Below are 26,316 nucleotides of genomic sequence, written 5' to 3' on the forward strand. Positions count from 1 at the left end.
TAAAACACGGGGAGGGAACATAGAGGGGGTTTTCATTTATAGATATGCTAAGTAGGTAAGAGAGCTGGAAATCTTCCTAGATGCGACTTTCTATTTGAAATGAAGAATTTAAATTTCCTTCTGTGCTAAAGCCCCTTACAGTAGCTTCCAAGGTACTAAGTGACAGGGCCTCTGCCAGTCATGAATTGTACATGTTTCTTGGAACATAAGAGTCTGACCCCTAATAAAGCCGCCTTCCGCACCGTTCTGGCCCTAGGAGCAATCCTTCAGTGATCTGGGGGCCAAGTGCAAAGGGTCCCGACATGAGGAAATCATTCAGCGTCAGAGAAAGGCCTTGTCTGAACTGCGTGCGCGAATTAAGGAGCTGGAGAAGGCCTGCTCATCAAGTAAGTCCCCTCCCTGCTGGTCTCCCACTCCCCGCTCAGATCCCTGAGCCCCAGACTCTAGAGGTCACTCTGGGCACTGACAGTCGGCCAGGACCACCCGCTTCTAGCCCATCACTTCATAACCAAAGGACGTTGTAATACAAGGAAAGATGGCAGGCATGGTCTCAGAGTCAAGGGCAAGTCTTCATCTTAAATAAATGGGATTTCATGAAAAACTCACTACATTGTCCTTTTCCTTATTTCGCTGTGGCCCGAACTTTGTCCTGGACTAATACTGCAAGAATCAGCCCCAGGGGAACCTCCTAGAATACTCTGTTTAGAGGGGATAGCGTTCTCAAGACACCGCACCTGCTGCTGGCAGGAATTCAGAAGCCGGGGTTCAAGTTCCATCCTGGTTCCTGTGGCTGAAAGTTCACCGTCCATGCCTCGACATTGGCTCCTGCGAGGCCGCAGCCTCCTCCTAGCTGTGTGTGACCTTGGTCAAGCCATTTACCTGTCTAGACCCATTTCTCACCTGCCAAGGGAGGGCGGAGATTACTGGCCCGCAGTAAAGGACCAGTAAACAGCAGCTGTGATTTCTTTTTTAAGGGCTTATTTATTTATTTGAGGAGCCGGGGGTGGGGCTCGGATGGGAAAGAGAGGCAGAGGGAGAGGGAGAAGCGGACTCGCCGCTAAGCGAGTTGGGGAGCCCAACTCGGGGCTCGATCCCAGGACCTGAGCTGAAGTCAGATGCTTAACCCACCGAGCCACCCAGGCGCCCCAGCAGCAGTGATTATTATGTGCAATAACTCCTTCCTGGCCCTTTCTTTTGACTCTCAATTGTTTATTTTATAGATCATAAGGACCACCTGAGTGAATCACTTCTAGACTTACAGACTGTCAGAATGGACAAAAACGTCCAGAAATTATTGGACGCAAAACCTGATGATTTGCCGACTTTCTCAAGAATAGAGATCGGAGCGGTAACCAAAGAAAATTTATCTCTGCGGTGACACGTGGAGAGGGTGGGCGTGAGGGCGGACACTAGCCGCGTGCCCTGGCACGGCCACGCGTGTCTGTGGTTTGGAGCCAGGCCTCCCTGGTAGGCCGGCGTCTGTGCCACCTGCTTGGTGCTTTGCCGTACCGGTAGCCCCGTGTCTGAACAGAGAGCTTCCTTTCCACCTGCGCCCAGAGTGTTAAATCACACGCACGGACGCTGGACCAGAGCGATCTCTGGTGGGCCCTCCTTTTCACAGGATGTGTTATATTCCGCAGAAAATATTCAACAGGCTAATTTTTAACATTATGCCATGAGTTTGCCTGAAGTTTGCTTTTCACGGCCAACTGGAAAGCACAAACACCTAAAGGGTAGCAGGTGGGTTGACGAAGAGGACACAAGTTCTAGAGTCAGAGGGACCAGCCTGCAAGCCGTGTGACCTCGGGCGGGCTCTTAGAGGCTTTCTGGGAGGCTTTATCCCAGCTGCGAAACGGTGAAAACCTAGAGGCCGCAGTGTGAAGGGCTGACCCCCGCGTCTCGCTCAGAGCACACACTTCATAAATGATCGCTGTTCTGGTTGTTTAATAGTATTTAAATGGTGTCACTCAAGAAAACCTTCTTCTCTTAAGGGAAATAGTTTTCTTTGCTAGGATTTTCAAAAGGGATTTGGCTGTTATGTTGGAGGTGCCCTGGGCCCTAAACGGATGCTCGGTGGGCGCCTGACTGACACCTGACGGTGCACCGCCCAGGTCAGCGTCAATCGCGGGGTCTGTGGGCCTGGCCTGCTGCCACAGCCGCATCTAAACCACGCATAGGCTTTTAGAAGACATTCCAAAGTCATCCCATCCGTACCGACATTCCCCTGCCCAGTTTTTCTAGACATTTGCTAGGGTTGCGAGTCTTCGGGAATACGCTGCCTTTCCCATTCTCCGAGGTCGGAAGCGGAGGGGACAGTCCCCAGGTGGGGAGCTCAGCTGGCTCTCACAGCCTGACCTCTAAGACTCACCTTCCCCCTAGCGCTGACCCTCTGCCCCCACCACCACCACAGAGCAGGAAAGCCCCCAACCCTCTCAGAAGACCTCGATCCTCCAAGGTTGGCAATAATGCAAATTAAAAAGAAGAGGGAGAGCAGCAGGAAGGCTCGCTGACATCTATTAAGTGCTTGCTGTGTGCCAGGCACGGAGCTAAGCTATCATTTATCATTCAGCCAGTTATCATTCGACCCTCACAGCGGCCTGGTGACAGAGTTACTATTATATGATCCCTGTTCTGCAGATAAGAAAAGTTAAGACTTCATGCAGTCAAGAACTTCACCCAAGGTCACGGCGTAATGACCGATGGAGCCAGGACTGGGTCCCTGGCCGCCTGTCCCTAGCTCCCTGCTAATCTGCAGAGAAGGGCGTGGGCACCGTGTGATTGGACATTGTAGGCCAGACTCTGCCTTAGGTGACCCTCCATCAGGAAAAGAAGGGGAACCTGGAGCAGGGTGCAGAGGATACCACCCAGGGCTAGAGACCCAGAGGGGTCCTTCGGGCTCTGTCCTCCTCAAATCCCCTCCTTCACACTCACGGCTCTAGATGTAGAGACAAATCTCACATGCTTATCTCTCAGAGTGACTTTCTGAGCCTTTACAGTTTTGTAGTTGGGTTTTTCTAGTCTCAGAGGTTTACAGCGTGGTGCCAGCAAATGCTGCGGCTGGCAAGCACTTAAAACCCAGTTTGCTTTTTAGGGAGATTTATTACAGTTATTTGTGGTCCTTCGGACTCCCTGATCCATCAGGTGGCTTTTCTGTACAATCAGCAGGGACTTTGAGCCGCCAGCTGGCAGAGAGGGTGTCAGTGAGGGCACAACTGTAAACACCACTGGGCCTTGTTTCTGGAATGGGTCTGAAGTGACGCTCGCCCAGGAGCTTCCAGCACTAGGAGAGGGTCTGGCCAAATGTGGTGAGGGAGGGTGTAGGTTCTGTTGCCTATAAATGAGATTCCTTTAATAAAAGGAGGAAGGCTATTTCCTCTGCCCACTCTGTGCCACTTTACCAGGTGCCATGCTGGGCACAAGAAATGGAACCGTGAACAAAAGCAATACGACCTCTGTTTTTATGAAGCTTGTCATCTAGACTGGGGTTTCTCGACCCGAGCACTACTGATATTTTGAGCCAGGTGATTCTTTGTTTGGGACACCATCCTACACACTGTGGGATGTTTAGCAGCATCCCTGTCCTCTAGTTGCCCAATAGTACTCCCCACCTCCTCTTGCAATGACCGATACTGTGTCCAGGCATTGCAAAAAGAGGTCCTGGGGCACGCAGGGGAGGGTGGACGAGATCACCCTCAACTGAGAACCGCTGGTCCAGAGGGAAGATAGAGAACAAGGCAAACGATGTGCCATTTCAAAGGGAGTCACATTCAGAAGAGTAGGAGCGCAGTTCCCAGAAAGCAGTTGACAGGGGCATCAGACTGGCTGGACAGGAACTGAAATGAAAACCGACTCTCCCAAGTCATGCTTCGGTACCCACGGCGCTTTATCTCCGGGATGAAGAACCGCACAACGGCGTGCCAAGAGCGTTTTTGCCTCTTTTTTATTTCAGCCTCTGAATGGCCTTGCCAACTCAGCCATCCCGGCCACCGAAAAGTCCAGGAAAATGGATGTGGTTGAGGCTTTAGATCTCAGTGAAAAGCTGGTATGTACATACAGCACCGTCCCCTCCCGTCCAAACCTGGGTCCCCCACCGTCATCGTTAACCACCGGGGAGTTTAACTAAACATCAGCCTCGCACACGTGTTCGGTGGTTATAATAGCTCCTCCGCAAGACCCATCTACTCGCCCAGCATGGGTCAGACATTACACAGGCCAGTTCCTTGAAACACGAGGTAGTTAGAATGAATGTTTATGTCTGTTGTCACTTTTCCTCCTGGTTCTCAAAAAGGCGTAGCATAAAGGGATGTGGAGTAAATGAAAGGATCACGAAAAGCCCAGTTGCACTCGCTCCCGAGCGTGTGTGTGTTCTCTGCAACTGCAGAAAATGAACAAAATGGAGTGAGGTGTTTGCTTCCTCAAAGCAGCCACCGGCAGTCTCGGGCCAGGCCTCTTATCTGCCAAACGCTCTCCTTGTAGTACATGGACATGAGCAAGACGCTCGGGAGTCTGATGAACATCAAGGATATGTCGGGTCACATATCCATGAAATACCTGTCCCCAAAAGAGAGAGACAGAGTCAACGAGCTCCGACAAAGGGACCTCGATCTGGTGTTCGATAAGATCACCCAACTCAAGAACCGGCTGGAGAGAAAAGAGGAGCTTTTGCGAGGATACGAGAAAGACATAGAACAGCTCAGGTACCGTCGGGGACCCCGCGGAAAGGGCCAGGTGTCCGCGCTCAGGGCAGCAGCAGATGCAGGTCCCCGACAGGCAGAGGCCTTGGGGGAGGGGGCGGGGGGGGTGATTACTGGGGCCTGATGGGGCGGTGGGGGGGGGTCTGTCTATGGGAAAGCAGCGGCTGAGGTGCTCAGTGTTCACTCTGTCCTGTGTCCATGAGCAAGCTGCACCTCACGTGGATTCTGACTTGGGGTTCACCGTATGTACCTTTCTGAGCCCCACCCGGTTTCAGAGGCTGCAGTCCCCCTACACCCTCCCTGGGAAAAGGGGGAGGAGCCTGGGGGCATCCCCTCCAGCTACACTTAGGCACCCGAGGAGCCCTTTACTCTGCCTCATTCGCCCCAAATCTGCTCGCAATGAAGCCACTAAGCCGCAGACGGAAGTATTCTGAGCCTCTCCCGGGTTGGGACCGCTGATGGCGAATGAGAAAGAGGAGGGGGAAAGAGACTGTGCCTCTCCCCTCCGCCCAGGCAGAGCAAAGTGTCCGTGCAGATGTACCAGTCGCAGGTGGCAAAGCTGGAGGACAACATCTACAAAGAGGCGGAAGAGAAGGCTCTGCTGAAGGAGGCTTTGGAGCGCATGGAGCACCAGCTGCAGCAGGAGAAGAGGATCAACAGGGCCATTCGGCAGCAGAAGGTGAGGGGTCCTTGCTTGCAGCAGAACCTCGGGGGCTGCAGCCCCTGGACTCCCTTTAGAAACGGCAAAGTGAGGGCCCAGGGGATCCAGGCAGCATAGAACACACTCACTGATGCAAAGGAAGGTGCCAGACACACCGAGGCGGATTTCTTCACCTCTCTGAAACTCATAATCTAGCTCATCTGTATCATTTTAAATCGTGGCTCGTGTTTGTATTTTTACTGTCCTTCCAGGTGGTAGGGATACATAGACGGATAAGTACCTGTGCCTAAAGATTTGGGATCACTAATCTGAGTGCTCAGAACATAGGTGACATCCAATAAACATTGATGGACGGATGGATTGCTGGATGGACCGATTCTCAGGCAGATGGATAGATGGATGGGTGAGGATAGATGGGTGGATGTCCTTGGCCATATCCTTTAGGCCAGAACAGTCAGAACAGAGCTGACTTCCAGCTGATTTAATGATTCGAAGTCTCTGTCTAAAGGGCGCTCAGGCTGTGTCACCCAGAGGCAGGCACTCAGCCAGCCCAGGGCATGCCGGGAGCGGGAGCGCTTTCCAAGTGATGACACCTGTACTGGGTTTCGAAGGAGAGTTGGAGTGGGTCCACCAGAGGCGTGGGCGGGTGCGCGCTGCAGGCTGTGGGCCCCCCCGCCCCGGGAAAGGCAGGAGGAGAAGTGATGGGGCTCCGGCAGGAGCCTGCTGTAGCGCTGCCTTGAGAAACCAAGGTTCCAGACTCGGACTCAGACTGGTGATGCAGCCAAAGCCCCCTCCTCCCCTCGCCCCATTATCTCTTCTGTCACACGGCGCAGAAGCCAGTGAGGGTCACGTCCCCCCCACACTAACTAACGTGCGGCCTTGTGCAAATCCATTCCCCTCCTTGAGCCTTGTCTCCTCGCCCGCAAACAGCAGCCGAGCGCCCCGGCCCTGCAGGTTGTTGGGACGATTGCACGCAGGCAGGAACCCTCCCTAGCCAAGCTTGCACAGCGTGGACTCACAGGCCACGTGGTTTCAGAAGGTTGGGGACACTTGTGCTGCCTCTGAAGCATGTGGCCCAGGGCCTGGCCCCGGCGGGTACACGCTGCTGTCTCAGAGCCCGCAGAGGCGCAGCGGACAGCGGGCACACGGGGGCGGCACCCAGACAAGCGCTGGGGGACCCGCCAGCAGACCTCCACCTGCCCCCCCACCCCGGGTGGCAGGGGGGCTCTGTTGTCTCCTCTGCAGTTCACACCCACAGCCACTCGCTCCCACCTTCACTTCCAAACCAGACTCCCCCTCGTTCTTAACCCTCGCCTAAGGTCGAGCAGGTTCAAGACTGAGATTAGACACACGAGGGGAGTTACCATCAGCACCATCTCAGGACCACCTACAGGCCCCCCGCTTTGCAGCCCCGACCAGCGTTACTGGTGCCTTGGTAGCTAGGCCTGGTGGGGGGGGTGTGCCTTGGTAGCTAGACCTGGTGGGTGTGATGACCCCCACTTCACTAATGAGGAAATTGAGCCTTGGGAAGTTAAGAGACTCGCCCAAGTTCACACAGTAGCTGGCAAGGGGAGCCTAGACCTGGCCCCAGACCTCTGACCCTAGTTTCTGTGCTCTCTCCTGGGCTCTCCCACTCTTCTTATAATTGTTTGTTTTCCTGACTCAGGGCTGTGTATTTGTGCGCGTGTATACACGTGCACGTGCATTTAAGTGTGAATGTGCTATATGTGTGTTTGTGCATGTATATCTGTGCGTTTGCATGTGTGTGTTTTCATGTGCATGTCTGTGTGTTGCCTGCATCAGCTCTAAGGAGGCCAAGCCAGAGAAGGCTCTAGAAGGGTGCCCTCCTCCCTAACCTGCTCAGATAAGTTCCTTGCAGGGGGCTGCCCTCCATCCTGCAAACCTTCCAGACTCCTTGGCTTGTAGAAATGAAGGCAGCGTCTCCTGCTCTGAGGGAGCCCCAGATGCACGGTTTCTAGTGTCCACAGCCCTGAATTAAACATCACAAGCCTCAGGCCGAGGACAATTTCCTTTCACACCATGCAAAGTCGGGGAGAGCCGGGCCAGTGACAGAGCTCTGACTTTTCCTTTGATGTGCCCTTTGGAGAGCTCACCCCTCCCTAAGGTGCCCCCACCCCAGGACTTGGCAAGCTAGCCCCTAAAGCCGAAACACCAGACCACAGAATGGGACAGCAAAGGGCCCAAAAAAGGCCATTGTCATGTGCTGGCTAAAAATGTAAGAGAACCTGAGGATTTACATAATCAGGCTTTACATGCATTATTCATGAGCTGCCTCATTCATACACAATGCAGGGGCCGTGCCAGCCTGTTGGGCACTAGACATCCTTCTGTGGAGAAGGATCTAAAATGGCCAAGTTGAACCTCCGTCTGTGTCCCCAGAAGAGCTGGAACTGGGAACGTTCAAATTCAGGGAATTCACAGTTTAGGGAAAGATTATGAAAAGTACAGCCACAATCACAGCAGTGCTGATGGCGTTATTTACTGAGCGCCTCCGAGTGGCAGGCACCTGCTCCACACGGCGTGTGCTTCGTCCGTCCCATCAGCCCTGCAAGGGGTGCTGGCGCCTGTCCATCCATTCAGAGAGGCTGACAGAGGGCAGCGTCACCTGGCTGCCCAGCAGCAGAAACGGGACCACCCACCCCCACCCCCAGCCCGGGCCTGCTGCCCTCCCCAACTCAAGTTCACGTCTTCACACCTGTTGCTCTTGGCACCTCCCTTTCTGGGAGGCAGCCCCCCACCCCACTCCCCACTCACCATCACTCCAGGGCCTGGGTTTGCTATTAATAAGGTTTGTTATTAATATGTTGTCAGAAATTCCTGTTTGCCGGGAGATAAAAACTCATAAATTTTTAAAGTTTAAAAAAGGGATCCCTGGGTGGCGCAGCAGTTTGGCGACCCAGGATTGAATCCCACGTCGGGCTCCCAGTGCATGGAGCCTGCTTCTCCCTCTGCCTGTGTCTCTGCCTCTCTCTCTCTCTGTGTGTGACTATCATAAATAAATAAAAATTAAAAAAAAAATAAAAATAAAGTTTAAAAAAAATAAATTCTAAAAAAATAAATATAAATAAATAAATAAATAAATAAATAAATAAATAAATAAATAAGATTTAAAAACCATAAATTCTAAAGGCAACTTGTATTCACCTGTCTTGGCCTCAGTTCCTTCCAAGGACTATATTCGTTATTTAAATGGAAGCTCGAGAAAAAAAAAAAAGAAAAAGAAAGAAATGGAAGCTCGAGGAAAATAGAATTCCTTTTGGTTTTAACTTTTACGCCTAATATTTTCACAAGGACCCTTAACGTTTCCAGTCTCGTGTATAAAATTTCACCCGTTCATAGAGAAGGAGTGGTTGAACCACTAGTTAATGAAATTATTCCCCTTGAGCTTCAGAACCAGAACTCTCCTCAAAAAAAGGGGGGAGGAAAAAAAAGGGGGGGAGGAGGGGTTTAAAAGTAAGATGTAGTTTTTAGTTTGATGTTTGAACATCTCTTCACCAAGCAGAACTTTCTGGAATCCTACTTCCACGCTCATACCTTTGGCTGTGAAAATGAGACTTGATATAAAATGCAGAGAAAACCTCAGGGCCAGGCATTCACAGAGAACCTTGCTCTGGAGTCTGGGATGCCCTGGGTCTGGCGCGCTCTCCAAGTGACACGGCGACAATGACAGTGGCCCAGGCTACGCTCAGTCTCATCCATGCTAGATAAGGCAGCTGTGTCCCTCAGAGTTGAGAGGCTGCCTCTGAAGCCCAGCAAATAGGGTTTAAGCCCCACCTCTGGCCCCGAGTGACCCTAAGAGGCCCAGGCCCTGTGTCTCAGGGTCCTCCCCGAAAACAACCAAAAATGATAACAGCGGGCCCCGGGAGGGCTAAATGACCTAATGCCGCAGTGCCCGGTGCAGAGCATGCATGGTCACCGCAGGGGAGAGAAAGGACAACTGCATCTCTTCCAGAGAGCTTCCTGCCAGCTGACACAGGCCGCCAACCCGAGCTGCCTTCCCGCGCCTGCGGCCCGCAGCTCTTTGTGCAGCTCTCCTTTGTGGCTGGCGAGTGCAGCTAGGGCCGCGGCCAAGAGCAGCTCAGATACTGTCTGTGAATGGGTTAAGGCTGGAATTTTCTTTCTTTCTTTTTTTTTTTTTTTTTTGGAATTTTCAATAGGAAATTTTTAAATGCACAGAAGTTGCTGTTTGGGAAGCAGGCAGCCCCGGCCCCCCTTCCTGAACCTTTATTTAGCATTTCAAGTGGGAGAAAGGCTCAAGAGCCTGGGCTGGCTGCTGGGGAAACCCCTTAGTTCTCCTGCCAACCAAACCTCGGCCAGGGACATGGCCACCAGGTTGCCAGGTGGGGTGGAGTCAGCCCAGCTGGACCTTCCCTGGGCTTAATTAGCTCAGGTCCCTCATCTTAAGATGAGAGTAAAGGCGGCACCTAACCCAGTGCGTTTGCTTCGAGGAGGGCACGGGCACAAGACCCTGAGCACACAGGACCCCTGGATCCAAGCTCCTACACTGACATCGATGTCATCACTATCTCATTTAAATCACGATTTTCCAAAATTTTCTTGGGCCCCAGCATTCTCGAGATCGAGGTTTCTTCAGTGCCACTGGCGTGATTCTGACCAAGGACTCGAAATCGGTAGATGGTGTGTGGGATGAGACCGGGTGGGTAGGCGTGGGGGCGGCGCCCTCTGGCCCACACAAGGAGGAGAAGGTAAAAGGTGGTTGGGCCGGGGCAGCAGGTGAATAGGAGATGAAGGCCCTCCCCACCCTTCATCTTCTGCCCACCGATCCAGTGAGCCCCAGGGTCTCCCAGAAACCTCGGAGGGGTGTCCCAGGACGGAACGGGACAGGACACACTAAACGCTCTCTTGCACACCTGCTATTTTCACTCAGGAACGTTTAGAGGATCATGAACAGAGAAATTCAAAAGAATCAACACCTTGCAACTGTTCCTTCAAAGAAAAAGAGAGGCAGGTATGGAGAGGTTTCCTGGTGTCGCAGCCAGACACAAAGTAGATACCGTTGGTTTTTTTGTTTTTTGTTGTTTTTTATGAGTGAAGCCGGTGGGTGTGCCTGCCAGCTTGTGCTGGTCTGGGAGCATCCACGCACCTCCACGCACCTCGCTGCACCTCCACACACCTCCACGCACCTCCACGCACCTCCCCTCCCCGCCCCCGCCCCTCCCTTGCCTGTCATCTGAGCAAATGACCTAAGTGACAGGCCAGGGTCCCGGGCACTGTCTGGAGGTAAGGCGCTCGGAAGCGCCCTGCAGTTTGGGCTGAGCAACCACCCTAGGCATGAAGTGATCTACGGACTTGGAGATGGTTCATGAGAAAAGAAGAAGAGAGGGGTGGGGACCCCCACGAGCCCCTGCCCTAAGAGTGCAATAAGTAGGTGGGCACGAAGTGGAGCCAGGAGTGAGGAGGAAGGTGCCAGCTCTCCCTACCTGGCAACAGGGAGCCGCACTTGACAGGGCTTTCTGGCAGCCGGTGGCATCTGGAAAACCCAGAGGTCACAGTGTCCACGAGCTACCGATGGATGCAATGCTCGGAAGTGTTCTTAAAGACCGTGCTGGATTTCCCCCTAGAGAGGACACTGCGTGGTATAATGAACAACATCCCTAAGAAGAGCAGCACAGTGTTGGCTGGGCCGTGTCTGAGGACGGGTCTGGAGACAGACTATTGTCATTACAGCCCAGGGAGTTGAGGAAAGTTCAGTAAAAGCAGGGGCGCAGGGGCCAGGATCTGCCCTCTGGTGCTCAGCTGCTTCCACTGATTGGATTTAATCCAAGGAAGAGGTTTTAGGGCAGTGCTCAAACTGGGGTTCCCTGGAGCCCTTGGATGCCATGGAAGGGTGTGACTCTCAACATCCCCACCCCACCCCACCCCCACGCACGTACACACACACACACACACACACACACACACACCTTGTTCCTCCCAGCAAAGTTCTCCTTTATCTGTTTTACAGGCCAAATTCCTCATGGAATTTTGCTTCAAGCATTCTGCTGGGGGAGGGGGGGTGAGAAAAAAAAAAGAAGGAAGGCAGATTGCTGGTTTAAAAACTGCTGCTTTACAATTATCTGGGAATTTGGTTGGTGACTGTCTTCTAAGCTTAACTCCTCTCAACTGGGCCCAAGGCCTTCTCCATGAAAAACGCCCGGAGGACAGCTCAGGTTGATACAGGCCCCAAGCCTTCTTCGACCAGTTGCTCTAAGGGCAAGGTGGCACCCTTTAGAGGGAAGGGAAGAGACTCACAAGTACTTGTCCCCTATCCAAAAGATGGCCCTGCTCGCTTCCTCCGGGAGTTTTGCGAATACCCAATAGAGTTGCCAGATTTAAGGGCAAGGAAAACAAAACCGGATGCCCGGTTAAACTTGAATTTCAGATAAACAACAAATAGCTATTTAGTGTAAGTATGTCCCAAATACTGCACGAGACATACTTATACCAAAAAATTCTTTCTTTCCACTCTGAAAATCAAATTTAACGGGACATCCCGTCTTTCACCTGGCAACCCCACCAACAGACATTTACTGAGCACCAACTGGAAGCCAAGGGGGCAGGCTCTGAAGCAGATGACACAACACGGCAGTCCACGGAGGCGTTTCATTTGGCTCATGGGTTTTCCTTTCTTTGGGGGGGGGGGTTAAGTAATTCCCAAATAGGGCATTTTCACAAAATACTCAGGATTTCCGGTGTCTCTGGGCACCCTGAGGGGCGGTTCTAGCCCCTTGGTACCACAGCTACCATCTTCCAGGCCCCCTAGAAAGGCACTGGGCTTGTGGGTTTGCCGCCTTCCCCACCCAGCTTGCTCCACCTACTTCTTCCACTTCCTCAGCCCCTATAGGCGCCTGACTGGTGCCTCCAGCAGATGCTGAGGACTGTCCGAGGCACACCCCCTTCCCAACACCCCTGCTCTGTCCCCAGCCCGCCCTCACTGTTGTGTCCCCAGCATCTAGGAGATCCCAGAGGTGCAGGGTCTCGAGGAGACCAGGGTCAGCAGCTGCCGTCAAACCCCAGGGGAAGGGCCAGCTCCAGATTTGCCATGAGGCTGGCTCCCGAGCAGGTGCTCCTGCAGTCCCGGACAGGGAGGTTAGCCACTGTGGCTCCCATCATGCCCTGGGCTGCTGGGATGCCTCGGTAGAAACCCACGTCTTCAGCTTCTTCCATCGGTGTGGGAGGGTCCACTTCCACCCAAGGCTGATTTGTCCTCCAGAAGGCTGCGATATTCCTCCAAGGGCCCTCGCTTGACAGGGCTCTCCTCCTCTCAGATTCCTCTGGAATCCAGAACAGAGATCCCCCAAGGAGCCCAGCAGGCCACTGTAGCAGAGCCTGAGAGCCATGCCCCCTCCTGCAGACGCACCTGCTCAGCCCCAATCCCTAGGAAGGCCCAGCATCATCCAAATGGGTAACATCTGAAAGTTGAGTGGGGAAAAAAAAAAAACACTTCTCTTTGATGTAAAAGGGAAATAAGGGCAAAAGCTAAATTTTGTCCATATTCTTTCTGTATTCAAGAGACGAATGTTTGTAGAGACGGTGAAGAAAAAGATGCAGAATTCAAGTTTCCAGGTGAGCTAGAAGGAGAAAGAAAACAGTAGGACGTCAGCAGGAAACCCAGGTTGACAATAATACCCCATCCGTGACGTACTGAGCATTTAGTGTGTGCCAGGCACAGAGCTACGCACTCGACAGGCATTATGTCTCGTTCGATCTCCGTAACACTGGGGGTACGTATTGTTCTCATATCTCCATTATCGGATGAGGTGTCTGAAGTGCAGAGACTTTAAAGTTATTGGTCCAGAGCCACACAGCTCAATAAGAGAGCTGTAGCTCACTGAGACCTGGACGCCCAGGTGAGCACTGCGGCCCCTCCTTTAGGGAATCAGCCTCCGGATCATAAATCAACCTGATACGTATCGGGTGACTTTCCTCATGTATTTCAAGGAAGCATCCTCTAGAACACTCTTTTTTTCCTTTAAGAGTTGAGAATCAAGACTCTGAAATTTTAAACATGTTGAAACGCTGCCATTCACAGTTCAGCCCTGCAACTGGAATGGACCCACGCACATTCCCACGTTGCAGGAAGTAGAGGTGAGCTCCCAGGAAGCTTGAAAGCTGAACACGCTGCGGTGGAATAAGACACAGGAGCCACATTCGAGGTTTATTAAAAAGGCCACAGTAATTCTGAGACAACAGAATTGTCATTAGTAAAAACCACAGAGATTCTAGCCAAGGGACACGTTGGGAGAATAGAAGCCTCTTCTCAACCAACACCCTTCTGAGTCTGGAAGGTGGTTACTACCCAGCGCGGGATGTGAAGAGGGTAGAGTGTCCTGAGGGCTCCCCTGAGCTCTGAGACCTGCCGAGCCGAGTGGGAGCGGGTGGGGGGTTTGTCACTCACGCACCCATATGTAGGGTGGAGCCAGCAGAGGGCAGGAACCGCCCTGCAGGGGGCTTTCAGCTGAGGACCACCTGGGGCTGGAAGATGACAGAGGAGACGCCAGCTGGGCCCTAGGCGTTATGGGCACGCTGCTTCTCGGAGCTGCACAGCTCCCCCGAGCTCGGCCGCCCGTGGGCAGAGCAGGGTGTGGCAGACGGTGAGCTTGCCATGCCCCCAGCCCGAGCCTAGGGCTTGGGTGTCTAGGATCTCCTTGGCACAGAAAGGTCTCCTCCACAGTCCTTACACAGTGCAGCACGGGCATCCCCTCGCTCTACAGCGTGCCTTGAGTCCTTGGAGTGGGGGAGTCACCAAGGCCACCTTGAGAAAAACGGGACACGGAAAATCTGCTTTTGCACCCTTGCCCACTCATAAAAGAGCCTCCACCTCCCTTTCGGAGGGCCTCTGGGTTTGTTTCCTGTCCTTCCTTGTGCGGTTCGGTGATTGTGTATTGATTGCCATTGCAGCTAAGAGGCATCTGTAGTTGTTGGGGGTTGTAGGCTAAAGAGGAAAATCTTCTAGTTAACAAGTATTTATTGACTACCTGGCCTAGGCCACGTGCCACCCTGGGGGTGGGGTGGGGTGGGGGACGCAAGAGTGAACAGAAAGATAGTGTCCCAGGAGTCTCAGGACTGTTTACTGAGACCCTGCGACATGGCAGGTACTGTCCGGGTGCTGGGGTTCAATCAGGAATCCTCAGCAGGGGGCACGATCACCCCTGAGAGGGCGCAAATTATTTTTTAGGCGTAGGAAGCATGCACATATATGTATACACAGGACTATCATATAAAGATTTCAGGGGGGCGGGGAGCAACTAGGAGACTCCTGAGAGTCATGAGAAGGGTGAACAGCACAGGGTTCAATCCCAGGAGACACGCACAAACTCCCCTGCCTTTCCAGCTTCCGTTCTTGGGCTTTTTGCTTTTTTTTTTTTTTGTCCCCTTCCTGTAAATACAGTACTGATTAAATAGTTACCTTGCACACCCTGTTTTGGGAACAAAGGTCAGATGCCGGAGTTCAGGAGCGAGTTCAGGAGCGTATTTCACAAGGCCTCACTCACAAAGGCCAGGAGAGGCCTCCCCAAGAGGAGCCGCTGAAACAGAGCGCTGAGGCCCGGTGGGAGCGAAGGGGTCTTTCTAGATGTTTGCAGTGGCCCGAAGCAGCCCCCACTTGTGTGTCCTGAGTTCATTTCCACCTGGGCGGCTCCCTTCCAAGGCCCAGCTTCTATCCCTGCCCTTTCATTCCAAGGGTGAGGCCTGTGGTTCCCTGACGGGCAAGCCTCAGGCAGGGCGCTCACCTGCGGTCCCTGCTGGGTCCCTGCTCCGTCCCTGCTCAGGGGCGGGGGCTGCTCGATTCCCCAGCCCTCCCCCACGTGCCTCAGCGTCCTCCTCTTCCCCGCTCACCCTCCTGCCCTCTGCTACCCCACAACCCTGTCACTCCAAAGCGGAGCAAAGCTTGCTTGCTCTGGGGCGCTTCCCACCCCAAGCTCCTGGCGGACCCGGGGGCTGAGGATGCTGGCACTGGGCACCCTTTATTTGTAACAAATTCCCTGACTCCAACTCTAAATAGCTGACTTCACATGGGGTCAGGGCACTGGTATTTGGGAACCATCCACAACCAGCAATTTTATGAAAAATCAAACAAAAAGGGATATAAAGGAAAGGTGGTTTGGGAGAGGTTTTTTGACATTTGCTGTCTGGTTTTTTGTTGTTTGTTGTTGTTGTTGTTTTGCGTTTTGGTTTTTTTTTTTGTTTTTTTTTTTCATTTTCCTTGGGCATTCGGACCAAGATTTACTCTGTAGGCTCGTGTAGAGAGGAGCTAGCCCTTCTCACCCTGAAATGATTTTGGATGCAGTCTCAAAGCGCACTCAAGGCCCCCTGTCAGCCCCGGGCATGGGCCTCAGGAGGTGATTTTTATACTGCCTGGGTGAAAAGAGCTCAAGAGATGGTCCTAGCAGTCTCTTCCTTTAAAATCCACCCAGAATCTTCTCTCGGCCCCTGAAGAAGTCAGGATATATATTCTAATCCCTCCTGGACAGATGAGGAAACTGAGAGCCCTGTAGTAAGTGGCCGAGCCCTCTCCACCCACCCCACCCCACCCCACCCCACCCCCGCCCCAGGGATATGCGACCTTCCAGTTGGAGTCAAATCCTTGCCAGAATAGAGCTGGAATTTGGAGCCTGTTGGAAAAAGAAGCTGCAAGTTATGATCCCACGTACAGCAAGTACAGAAGTGTGTGAGAGGGAGATTCTTGGCTGCAACTAATGGAAACCTGCTCAGAAACAGGCATGGGGGGCTCTTCTAGGGGGTACAGGCGTGCAGGTGTCATGAAAACAGAGGGCTGAAAGAGGGTCCGGCCTCAAAAGAGAACTGGTAGGCCCCAGGTCCCAGGCGTCATCTCCCTGACACTCACGCGTGCTCACACACTATTCCTTCCCTCTGTCTCCCTGCACCTGCTCCTCTCTTCTTTCTCCAGTTATACGACTGGAAGAGATGACCTCACTCTGGCTTAAGGGATCAGCCCAAGGGCTCAGTCGGATAAGCATCTGCCTTCAGCTCAGGTCATGATTTCAGGGTCCTGGAATTGAGCCCCAAGTCAAGCTCCCTGCTCAGCAGGGAGCCTGTTTCCCCCTCCCCCCACCACCACCACCACTTGGGCTATCTCTGTGTGTGTGTCAAATAAATAAATAAAATCTTTTAAAAAATGATAAATAAATAAAATTAAGCACCGGCCCAGGAAGTGAGTAGCATCTCAGAGCCCGTAACCCCAAATCCTGGGCGTGATCATCTGAAAAGCACAGCCCGTGCCAAGTACACAGTCAACTGTGACCAGGGATAGCGTTACACACGGGGAGGCCAGATTAGGAGGGGCAGCGCTCAGAAGAGGCCAACATCAGAGACTTGAGACACAGGCCGTCCTGTAAGAGCTTTCCAGGAGAAAGGAACTCCATCACAATAAATGTGCCCATCATAAGAAACTCCTAGTTGCAAAAGCACAAAAATGTAAAAAGGGAAAATGTTATTTGTGTATCTGGAAGGGTGTTCACCAAAACAGTCATAATGCTTACCTTTGGGTAGTAAGATAATTGTGGATCATTTTAGCTGCTTTCTACGCATCTCTCTCTCTCCCTCCCTCCTCCTCCCTCTCTATAATTATATACATATATATATATATAGTTTTTTGCAGAAAAAGTTTTGAGTAAAAAAAAAATCATTTGAGTGGAATATTTTGGGATCTTGCCACAATTACAGAGTTTGTGCATTTGTTTCTCTTGCTCATTGAAGGTTGGAGCCAGAAAAGCCACCCCAAAGATGGACCATGAAAGGGAGACGCTGAAGAGAGACACATCCAGCAAATCCAGCCAGAGCCTTCTGTTTTCTAAGCCTGGCGACAAGAACTAGAAATGTCATCCCGTCCGTCGGGCCTTGCGTGATCCTCCGTGAGTCATGTGTGTGACTCTTCTGTGTCAAATACTAAGACACTTGTATAGGACTTTAAAGGTTGTTACCCTAGTATGTTGCTTCCTAGACTGGTGTTTGCACCGTGCTGTATTTTGGAGCATGTAGGGGTCGGGGTTCTTTCGAAAAATACTTAGGAACGTACACATCCTCAGGCATAGGAAGAATGTGAGTTTGAAGCCCAGACTCCCGAGTCTGGTAGATACAATGATGTGACTCCATATCTGAGTTGTGAGGCACCCACACATCCACCCCCACAGCTGGCAAGACGCAAGACGTGGACTGGGGCCACAGGACCGAATGGCAACCTTGGCTGGCCGTGGTCGAGTACATTTATATCTAAGTTTATTATAATAAATTTAACATGCCGAGTCGTCTTATCGCTTCCGTGACACTGATATTTATGTGGCACTCTGCAGTTTTCAAAATGCTTCTCACCTAATCCTCACCCAAACCCTGGGGGGTAAATTGTATAATGATCCCCATTTTACAGATGAAAAAGACGAGGCCCAGAGAGGTTAAACTGCCTTGTCTAAAATCGTGCAGCTAGGAAATCCAAAAATTGGGCCTGGAGCCCGGTTTCTGACTCCCATCCCATCCTGCCCGTTCTGCTGCACCAGGGGGTCAAACGCCAGTCCCGGAGGACAGACCCAAGTACTCACATGCTGCCCAGGTGGACGTACCCCTTTGTCACGGGGTATGTAGAGACCCTCCTTCTTCTTGCTCCCATGTCCTGTCCTCTCTCCATCCACCTGTCCCCCTGCTGCCTTTCTGGTGTGGCCAGGACAGCCAAACACAATGGGAGGAAGAGCCAGCCGTCGTGAATATCATCTTTTTTATTTCTAAAAAGCCACAATAAAAATATTTTGCTATTTTAAAACCAAACGGATTCTTTATACTGATTAAGACCAGAAGGAAACAGGAAAAGTTCTTTGCGTGATATTCCGCTGAGGGTACCTCTTACAGAGGGCCAGGATCTAAAGTCGGAAAAGCGAGCCATTACCTGACCTTAAAAATACTTTTGAAAACCCTGGAAATTTTCCATAAAGAACATGGTGTTACCTCCACTGTAGCATAGCCCCAAAGTCCAAACCAGCAAGTTTTTCTCCAGCTCCAGAAAAGATCACTTAGGCAGCCATTCGAGGAACTGGCTCATGCTTGGAAAAAGATGTTTCTTGTTGGTCGAACATGTGTATTTGCATTTGCAGAAGCCAAATACAATACCTGTATGACTCCACTGTATTTTCTGTCTTCTAAGGACATGTCAACTTTTATCCTACCAACATTACAACCCGTGATGGCCGTGTCTCTTCTCCACTCCTCCGACTACGTATAGATCATTTATTTGGAGGGGGTCCCCTCAGCCTCGCCCCCTTCCCCCTCCACCAGTCAGGTTTGCCCCACCTTCGGACGTTGTCTTGGCCACACCCGATTGGCTGAGCAGCAGTACACCCAACCCAAACCAGGCCAATCAGCTTCCTCTCCTGACTCAAGCCCGACTTACAGTGTCTTTGGCCTTGGCATCTGAAACCTGGCCCCTGGGATGCCATCCAGGTCATTCATGGTGCTGGAGCTGAGAGTCTTGATGCAGCTCCAGGGCTGAGGTGGCCATTTCCCCCACGTGCGCTCGGAGAAACAAAAGCCAGTCTTCAGAAAGGGCGGTGGGGGGGAGGTAGATACACAGGAAAGACGGGAGACCAGGACTCCCAGACGGATGGTGCAGTGGCCACTACAAGCCCCTTAGTCATCACCTTCCTCTGCTGTATGGGCTGAAGCCTAAACGCCTTGATTGCCTGGCCTCCCCTGCAGCTAGACTTGGCCATGTTGTTCAGTTTGGGCCAATGATGTGTAAGTGAAGGCCCTTGGTAGGGCTGACCTGTAACAGAAGGCAAGTGTTGGAGCACCTGGATGGCTCAGTCCGTTAAGCGCTGGACTCTTGGTTTCAGCTCAGGTCATGATCTCAGGGTCCTGAGTTCAGGCTCCATGCTCAGCAGAGTCCACTTGAGATTCTCTCCCACTCTCTTTCCTTCCCCAGCTCCCCTCCCCCTCCCACCCCCCCCACACACACACTCTCTCAAATGAACAAATAAAATCAAGAAGAAGGAGGAGGAGGAGGAGGAGGAAAGTCTTCACTAGAAGAAAGCATTTTGCCAAGGATGATGGGACTCAGGACAAGAAAGGCCTGGCAGGTGCCTGGCAGCGTCCCTGAGCTCTGAACTGCCTCCCTCTGTACCTCTTACCATGTAAAATCCCTGTTGAAGCTACTGTAGCCAGGTATACCTGTTTGTGCTATGGAACAAAGCACCAAAACTTAGTGATGGAAATAGTTATTATTTCTCATGACTTCATGGGTCAAGCCATGATTCCATGACCCTCGTACCAGTCTGGGCTGGCTTGGCTGGGGCTGGATGGCTTAGGGTGGCCTCAGTTACATGCCCAGTCATTGATAGGCAAGTTGGGTCAAGGCTGTGGTTCTCAACCAGGGGCAGCCATGCCTCCCAGGTGACCTTTGGCAATGTCTGGCCACAGTGTTGGTTGTCACAACTTGGGGGGTGAGGCGGGGGTCTCCAATCCCCTAGTTGGTAGAGGCCAAAGATGCTAGAGTGCACAGAACAGGCTCCCCACAACAAAACTTATGGGATCCAAAATGTCAGTAATACCAAAAATGAGAAATTCTGGTCTAGAGAGGCTCAGGTGGGACAGTTTGTCTCGGCAAGGCACGGTCTCCCATCACCAAGCAAGCTGGACCAGGCTCTTTCAGGGGTGGTGGGCATGGGTTCCTAAGAGCAGCAGAAGAGAAGAAGCCCCCAAAAGCACAAATACTTCCTGAATCTCTCTGCCTTGTGTTTGTTAATATCCCGTCAAACAAAGCGAGTCACGTGGCCAGCGTCATTTTGGGAAGAACTCCAAATTTTTACAATCTGCCCACGGTCAGCTTTCTGTTATTTGAAGCAGAGGGCATTCCGAGTGACACGGATTGATTACTTTGACTCCTGGAGACTTTCTGGTTCCTGGTTCCTTTCTTTGGGAGAGCCGGTTTCAGTGCCCACCCTTGGGTTCCACTAGGACCCTTTGTATCCCTCAAGATTCCTCAGTTGCAAACAACAGAAACCTCCCGTGGCTCGCTTCAGCAGAAAGGGAGTTTATTGAAAGGAAATAGAAAACATAAAGAATCAAAGGATAAGCCAAGCTGAAGAGCCAGGACAGTCAGGAACTGGCTTTTCTCCCCCAGAGATGCCCCCCTTTTTTGCTTCCACTAGTTTGACTTCCTATTATTTGCAACCAAAAGGGCCTTTATTAAGACACTGCCTCCGCTAGTAGCTCTGAGAAGCTGCCAGCAACCCTTCCCTGGGTTGGGGTCAAGGTACAAGAAGGTACCCGCAGTCCCCAAAGCCTCCCGATCTTCTGATGCCCCGAGAAGCGAAGACAAACAAGTGCCTTCCACCCTTGCCAACGGTAGCCTGTTTGGATTCTCGGATTCGTGACTTTGCAGATAAGATGCCCTTCTCTAGCAGCTTGGCGGAGCCGCCCGTGCCTGCTGCTGTGAAAACCAGAGTCATGAGTGTCTGCAGAAAAAAATAGCTTCCAGATCTGCGTTCCACAGTGTGCTCCTGGTAAGCTGGAGTGGTTTCCAATTTTTCCGGGTCTTAGGAACGAGAGCACTACACTAGTGATGAGATAACGTTGAGAGGAACCCCCCAACCCTGCTACTGCTAGTGCACTCCTCTCCGCGCAGAGGCCCCCCCCCTGAAGCAGGTGGGGTGCCGGGGGAAGGCAGACTTGGCCTCGTTTCCATCAGGACGTGCCGCCTGCATCCGTGTGCTCGGCCTCCCGTTATCCGGGCCCAATCCGTGACCCTCCGTGCCCGCTTTTGTTTCTAAACGTTTTGTGCCCTCAGGATCCCGTGGGCCTCGGCCTGCGGCCCGTGGAGGGAAGCATTCGGGGACCCTCTGTCCGGAGTCTCCTCTCCTCTGTAGCATGTTGCTTTTTTTTTCCTAAAACCCTAAGACGCTGGAGGCAGCAATCTTATCTTCCAGCTGACTCTGGTCGGATCGTCATAGGAATCAGAGGTGCCCTTTGACCGATAAATCACTTATTTTTCAGTAAGTTGGCACGTAATGTTACACCAGTATCAGGTGTACAACAGGGTGATGGGACAAGCCCATACATTATGCTGTGTTTGCTGGAAGTGCAGCTGCCATCTGTCCCCGTACATCACTATCACAAAACCACCGACTGTATTCCCATGACGTATTCGGTCCCTAACTGGAGGCCTGGGAATGCCACGTCCCCTCCCCCACCTTACAGATCTGATTCTGCTTTTTGTCTGTTCATTTGTCTGGTTTTGGATTTCGCTTGTGAGTGAAACTGTATGGTTTTTCTCTGTCTTGGTCTGACTTATTTCACTTAGCATAACACCCTCTAGGTCTATCATCTTGTGTCAAATGCCACGATCTCATCCTTTCGGTGGCTGCCTAATATTCCGTTGTGTATTTACGTGCCCCACCTTCCTTATCCATTCATCTACCGGTGGACACTTAGGTTGTTTCTCTGTCTTGGCTATCGTAAATAACCCTGCAGGGAACATAGGGGTACTAATATCTTTTTGAATTAGTATTTTTGTTTTCTTTGGGTAAATATTCAGCAGTGGAATTTTTGGGTAATGCGGTGTTTCTATTTTTAAGTGTTTGCTGAACCTCCACCCTGTTTTCCACAGTGGCTGCAGCAGTTCGCATTCCCACCCACAGCGTACCGAGGTTCCTTTTCCTCCTCGCCAATACTTGTCATTTCTTGTCTTTTCGATTCTAGCCATTCTAACAGTGTCAAGTGATGTCTCATCTGGGTTTTGATTTGCGTCTCCCCGAGGATGAGTGATGTTGAGCATCTTTTCATGTGTCTGCTGGCCATCCGGATGTCTTCTTTGGAAAAACGTCTATTCAGGTCCTCTGCATTTTTTAATTGGATAGTTTTGTTTTGTTTTGTTTTATTTTATTTTATTTTATTTTATTTTATTTTATTTTATTTATTTTTTGGTGTTGAGTTGCCTAAGTTCTTTATGTATTTTGAATAGTAACCCTTTAAAGGTGTGTCATTGGTGAATATCTTCTCCCATTCAGGTAGGTAACCTTTTTGTTTGGTTGATTGTTTCCTTCACTGTGAGGAAGCTCTTTCTTTTTACGTAGTCCCATAATTTACTTTTGCCTTTGTGTCCTTGCCTCGGGAGATGTATCTAGAAAGATGTTGCTATGGCAGATGTCAGAGAAATTACTGCCTGTGCTCTCTTCTAGGATTTTTATGGTTTCAGGTCTCACATTTAGCTCTTTAGTCCACTCTGAGTTTATTTTTTGCGTAGGGTGTTAAAAGGTGGTCCAGTTTCTTTCTTTTGCATGTAGCTGTCCAGTTTCTCTAACACCATTTGTTGAAAAGACTGTCGTTTTCCCACTGGATAGTCTTGCCTCCTTTGTCATAGATTAATTGACCCTAAAATCATGGGTTTATTTCTGGGCTCTCTATTCTGGTGTTTTGATCTGTTTTCCTACCATACTGTTTTGATTACTACAGCTTTGTAATGTGGTGTGAAATCTGGGATTGTGTGACCTCCAGCCTTGTTTTTCTCTCTCAATATTGCCTTGGCTTTTCAGGATCTTTTGAAAATTTTCCATGAAATTTTAGTATTATTCTAGTTTTGTGAAAAATGCCATTGGCATTATGATAGGCATTGCATTGAATCTGTAGATCGTTTGGGGTAACATGGACATTTTGACAAAATTTGTTCTTCCAGTCTGTGAGCATGGAATATCTCTCCATTTGTCTGTGTCATCTTCATTTTCCTTCTTCAATGTTTTATAATTTTCAGAATATAGGTCTTTCACTTCTTTGGTTAAGTATATTCCAGGACATTTTATTATTTTTGGTGTGATTATAAGCGGTGTTGTTTTCTTGATTTCTCTGACCGAAAAATCATTTTTATAGTTAGACAACCGGTCTTCATTCATTCAGGCAACAAATACAGGCACCTACTATGTGCCAGGGACTAAGGTTACTGTGCTAGACCTCATGGCCTTGACTCTTGCTCCCCTTTCATGCTCTGATCTGCTGCTCTCCTGGAAAGGAGCTGGAATCATTAATTCACTGGATAGGTTGCGTGGGACAGTTCACCTTTGATGCTCATCACATCCTCTTTTGGGGTTTTCTATGGGACTACTGCTGGGCATTCTATAGAGAGAGCTGCATGCAGCAGAGTTTCTTTGTTCCTCTCAACAGCTGAAGTTTAATAGCTAATAATAGCAAACTTTTTATGGTGTCCTTGCCAACCATCACATGCTCAGTGTGCCAAGCACAGTCCAGACGTTACCCTGCTTAGTCCTCACTACGTGTATCACTCCTGCTTCACCTGTGAAAACGATGAGTAGGTAAGGAACTTGCCCAAGAGCAAGAGTGTCGGAACTCAGACTTCTTACTCTTAACTGCTCTAACACTTCACTTTCCTCAGGGAAATCCAGAAGCCAGCTGGTTATTTATGACTCAATGAGCATAGGATTGGCAAACCTTTTCTGTAAAGGGCCAGACAGTAAAAACCGTTACCTTGCAAAGGGCCATGCACTTCAGGGACCATGGGATCTCTGTCACCACCAGTCAACTCTGCCATTGCAGCATGATATCTGAACAAATGAACATGGCTGTGTCCTAATAAAACTTTATTTATAGAAATAGTGGTGGAGCAGCTGGGTGGCTCAGTCGGTTAAACGTCGACTCTTGATTTGGGCTCAGGTCATGATCTCAGGGCCAGGAGATCAAGCCCCGTGTAGAGCTCTATAATCAACGAGGAGTGGGCTTCTCCCTCTCTCTCTACCCCTCCCATTCACACCCTCTCTCTCTCTCTCAAATAAATAGATAGATAGATAAATAAATAAATAAATAAATAAATAAATAAATAAATAAATAAAATCTTGTTTTTAAAAAGTCAGTAGGCCATATTTGCCAATCCCTGTGTGAAACTCTCACCCAGACTAGATTATTAGTATCTGCAAGACCACTGCCTGCTGCAGGACTCCCAGGAAGTCAGACTGTCATCACCTCCATCACTGAGAGCATTTTGAGCTCTTACTATGCACCACACCCTGCACCAAGTACTTTCCATAAATTTTCTCATTTAATCCTCTCAAGTGCTCCAGGAGGAGATAGTTATTGCCATTTTATAGACAATGCAAGTGAAGATAGAAAGGTAAAGTCACTTGCCCAAGGTCACGCCCCTGGAATTTTTACACCCGGCTCCTAACCACGAAACTGCACCACCTCTCACCATTGGAACCCTGCATCTGAACAGAAAGGAGTTTTGCCAGTGAGTCCGTCCGGAAGGCCTGCTGCCTCCGGCAGGACCAAACTTAAAAGAAGCACATCTTCAGGACACACCCTTTCCTCAGGGCATCTGGGTTTACTAGCCCCCTCCTGAAAGAGTCACCTGCCTCCTTTAATACCTTAGGTCAGGTGTCCCTGACCTAGGTACTCTGTTCTCTCCTTCCATTGACGTTGCCTACGTCTGCACCGTGCTAATTTTACAATTTCCCTTTCAAATTTCCCGTCACATGCAGTGTTTATCTGTCCCTTCCACTGTGCCTCTTCCACCTTGTCTGCTGAGCAGAGAACTGCTAAATGACCTCTGAGCCACATTGATGCCCAAGGACCAGCAGGTTACTGGGCTCAAACCCTATCTGATGCCGCTGACGCTGTCCTCAGAGGAGTAGGGGACAGACACTTGAGAGGCTTGTTTTTTAAGAGCTCCTGTTAACTTTCGTGTTGAGTCATGTGGGTGCAAAGAAGTGTCATTTTAGCAGCTTCTTTTTCTTGGCAGTGACCTTGAGACTGAAAAATGGGCCACCGGATGCTCTAGAGGGGACACTGAGAAAACACCCAGTCCCTCCCGAGCCCTCGGGCAGAGCAGATCATGCAGCCATTCAACAATGATTTCTCCAGCAGTACCTTGGACCAGGCACCATGCTGGGCACTGACCCAGACAGAGACAGGCCCCTTCCTCCAGGAAGTCGTCTCAGGGGTGGGGAGGAGGGGGAAAGGGTGTCAGATATTTTTTTGAAAGCTTCACTGTGGGTTGTAATAACTGCTGAGGGCCAGCACTTGTACAGTGCTACAGTCCAGCTGTAACAGTTGTTACCTCTCTATCCCCTCAGCGTGGGGCGCAGCAATTCCCACTCTTCAAACTGGTGAGTCCTGCTCCTCCCACCCCTCCACTCTGTGAGGGGTTTGGGGCACCAGACCTGGTGCCCCAAACGCTTGATAAATACGTCTTGATTGCCTGGATGTAGATTCACCGCGCTCTCACGGAGTAGGACGAAACTTGAAATCAGCTGCCCATCTTACTACCATCTCTGGGAGGGGGCCAGGAAGGCTCTACACATGCAGCATTGCAGGGGCTGAAGCCACAAGGTACACACACACACACACACACACACACACACACATTTTAAGAGTTTAAAATAGGGCTAACACTGAGGCCTGTCAGGTTTTAAACTTGGACACTGAACTGCCTGAGACTTCACAGAAGCAGAAAACCTGCTCAGCTTTTTTTTTTCCCAGCCTGCCCGGTTGGGCATATGCAACTAATTTGAAAGACGATCTTGGTCTTCAAGTAGATTGATCGATCCTGGTCTTCAAGTAGATTGATGGCATCCAAAACACACACACACACACAAGAGAGAGCCCTACAGATAGATAGTTTGGGTCCTAATGACCTGCAAATGGGTCTACCTGCAGCTGGTGCCCGACACCCATGTCCTGCTCGGAAGCCCTAGGAGCACCTGCTTCAAACAGTTCCTCCTCCCCCTGTCCCCCGTGTGCAGCTTCCAGACTTTGTAGGAGGCTAGAAAACCCTTGAGACCAACCAGGCTGTGACCCCATTCCCTGCCCTCGCTCCTCCAAATCACTCAAATGAGTATTTGGGCCATCCCTGAACCTTGACCTCTGTTATCTTTTTCAATCCATCAGGGGTTTCCTGGTGCCTTCGGAGCGTTTGTGATGATTAATTAGCGAGCT

General features: G+C 50.8%; 1 protein-coding gene across 1 annotated transcript in view; it reads left to right on the top strand.

Annotated features, from left to right (window-relative positions):
• Positions 1–8,158, top strand: part of FHAD1 (forkhead associated phosphopeptide binding domain 1) — a 108,232-nt gene extending 100,074 nt beyond the window's left edge. Inside the window, exons 25-30 of the mRNA XM_055331691.1 lie at positions 257–386; positions 1,221–1,348; positions 3,950–4,042; positions 4,477–4,697; positions 5,208–5,373; positions 7,282–8,158. Of these exons, the coding sequence (XP_055187666.1) occupies positions 257–386; positions 1,221–1,348; positions 3,950–4,042; positions 4,477–4,697; positions 5,208–5,373; positions 7,282–7,287 (744 nt within the window). The 3' untranslated portion in view covers positions 7,288–8,158. The remainder of the gene's footprint in view (positions 1–256; positions 387–1,220; positions 1,349–3,949; positions 4,043–4,476; positions 4,698–5,207; positions 5,374–7,281) is intronic.
• Positions 8,159–26,316: the final 18,158 nt, after the last annotated feature.

This window comes from Nyctereutes procyonoides, unplaced genomic scaffold (genome assembly GCF_905146905.1).
Source record: "Nyctereutes procyonoides isolate TBG_1078 unplaced genomic scaffold, NYPRO_anot_genome, whole genome shotgun sequence".
Classification (NCBI taxonomy): Eukaryota; Metazoa; Chordata; class Mammalia; order Carnivora; family Canidae; genus Nyctereutes; species Nyctereutes procyonoides.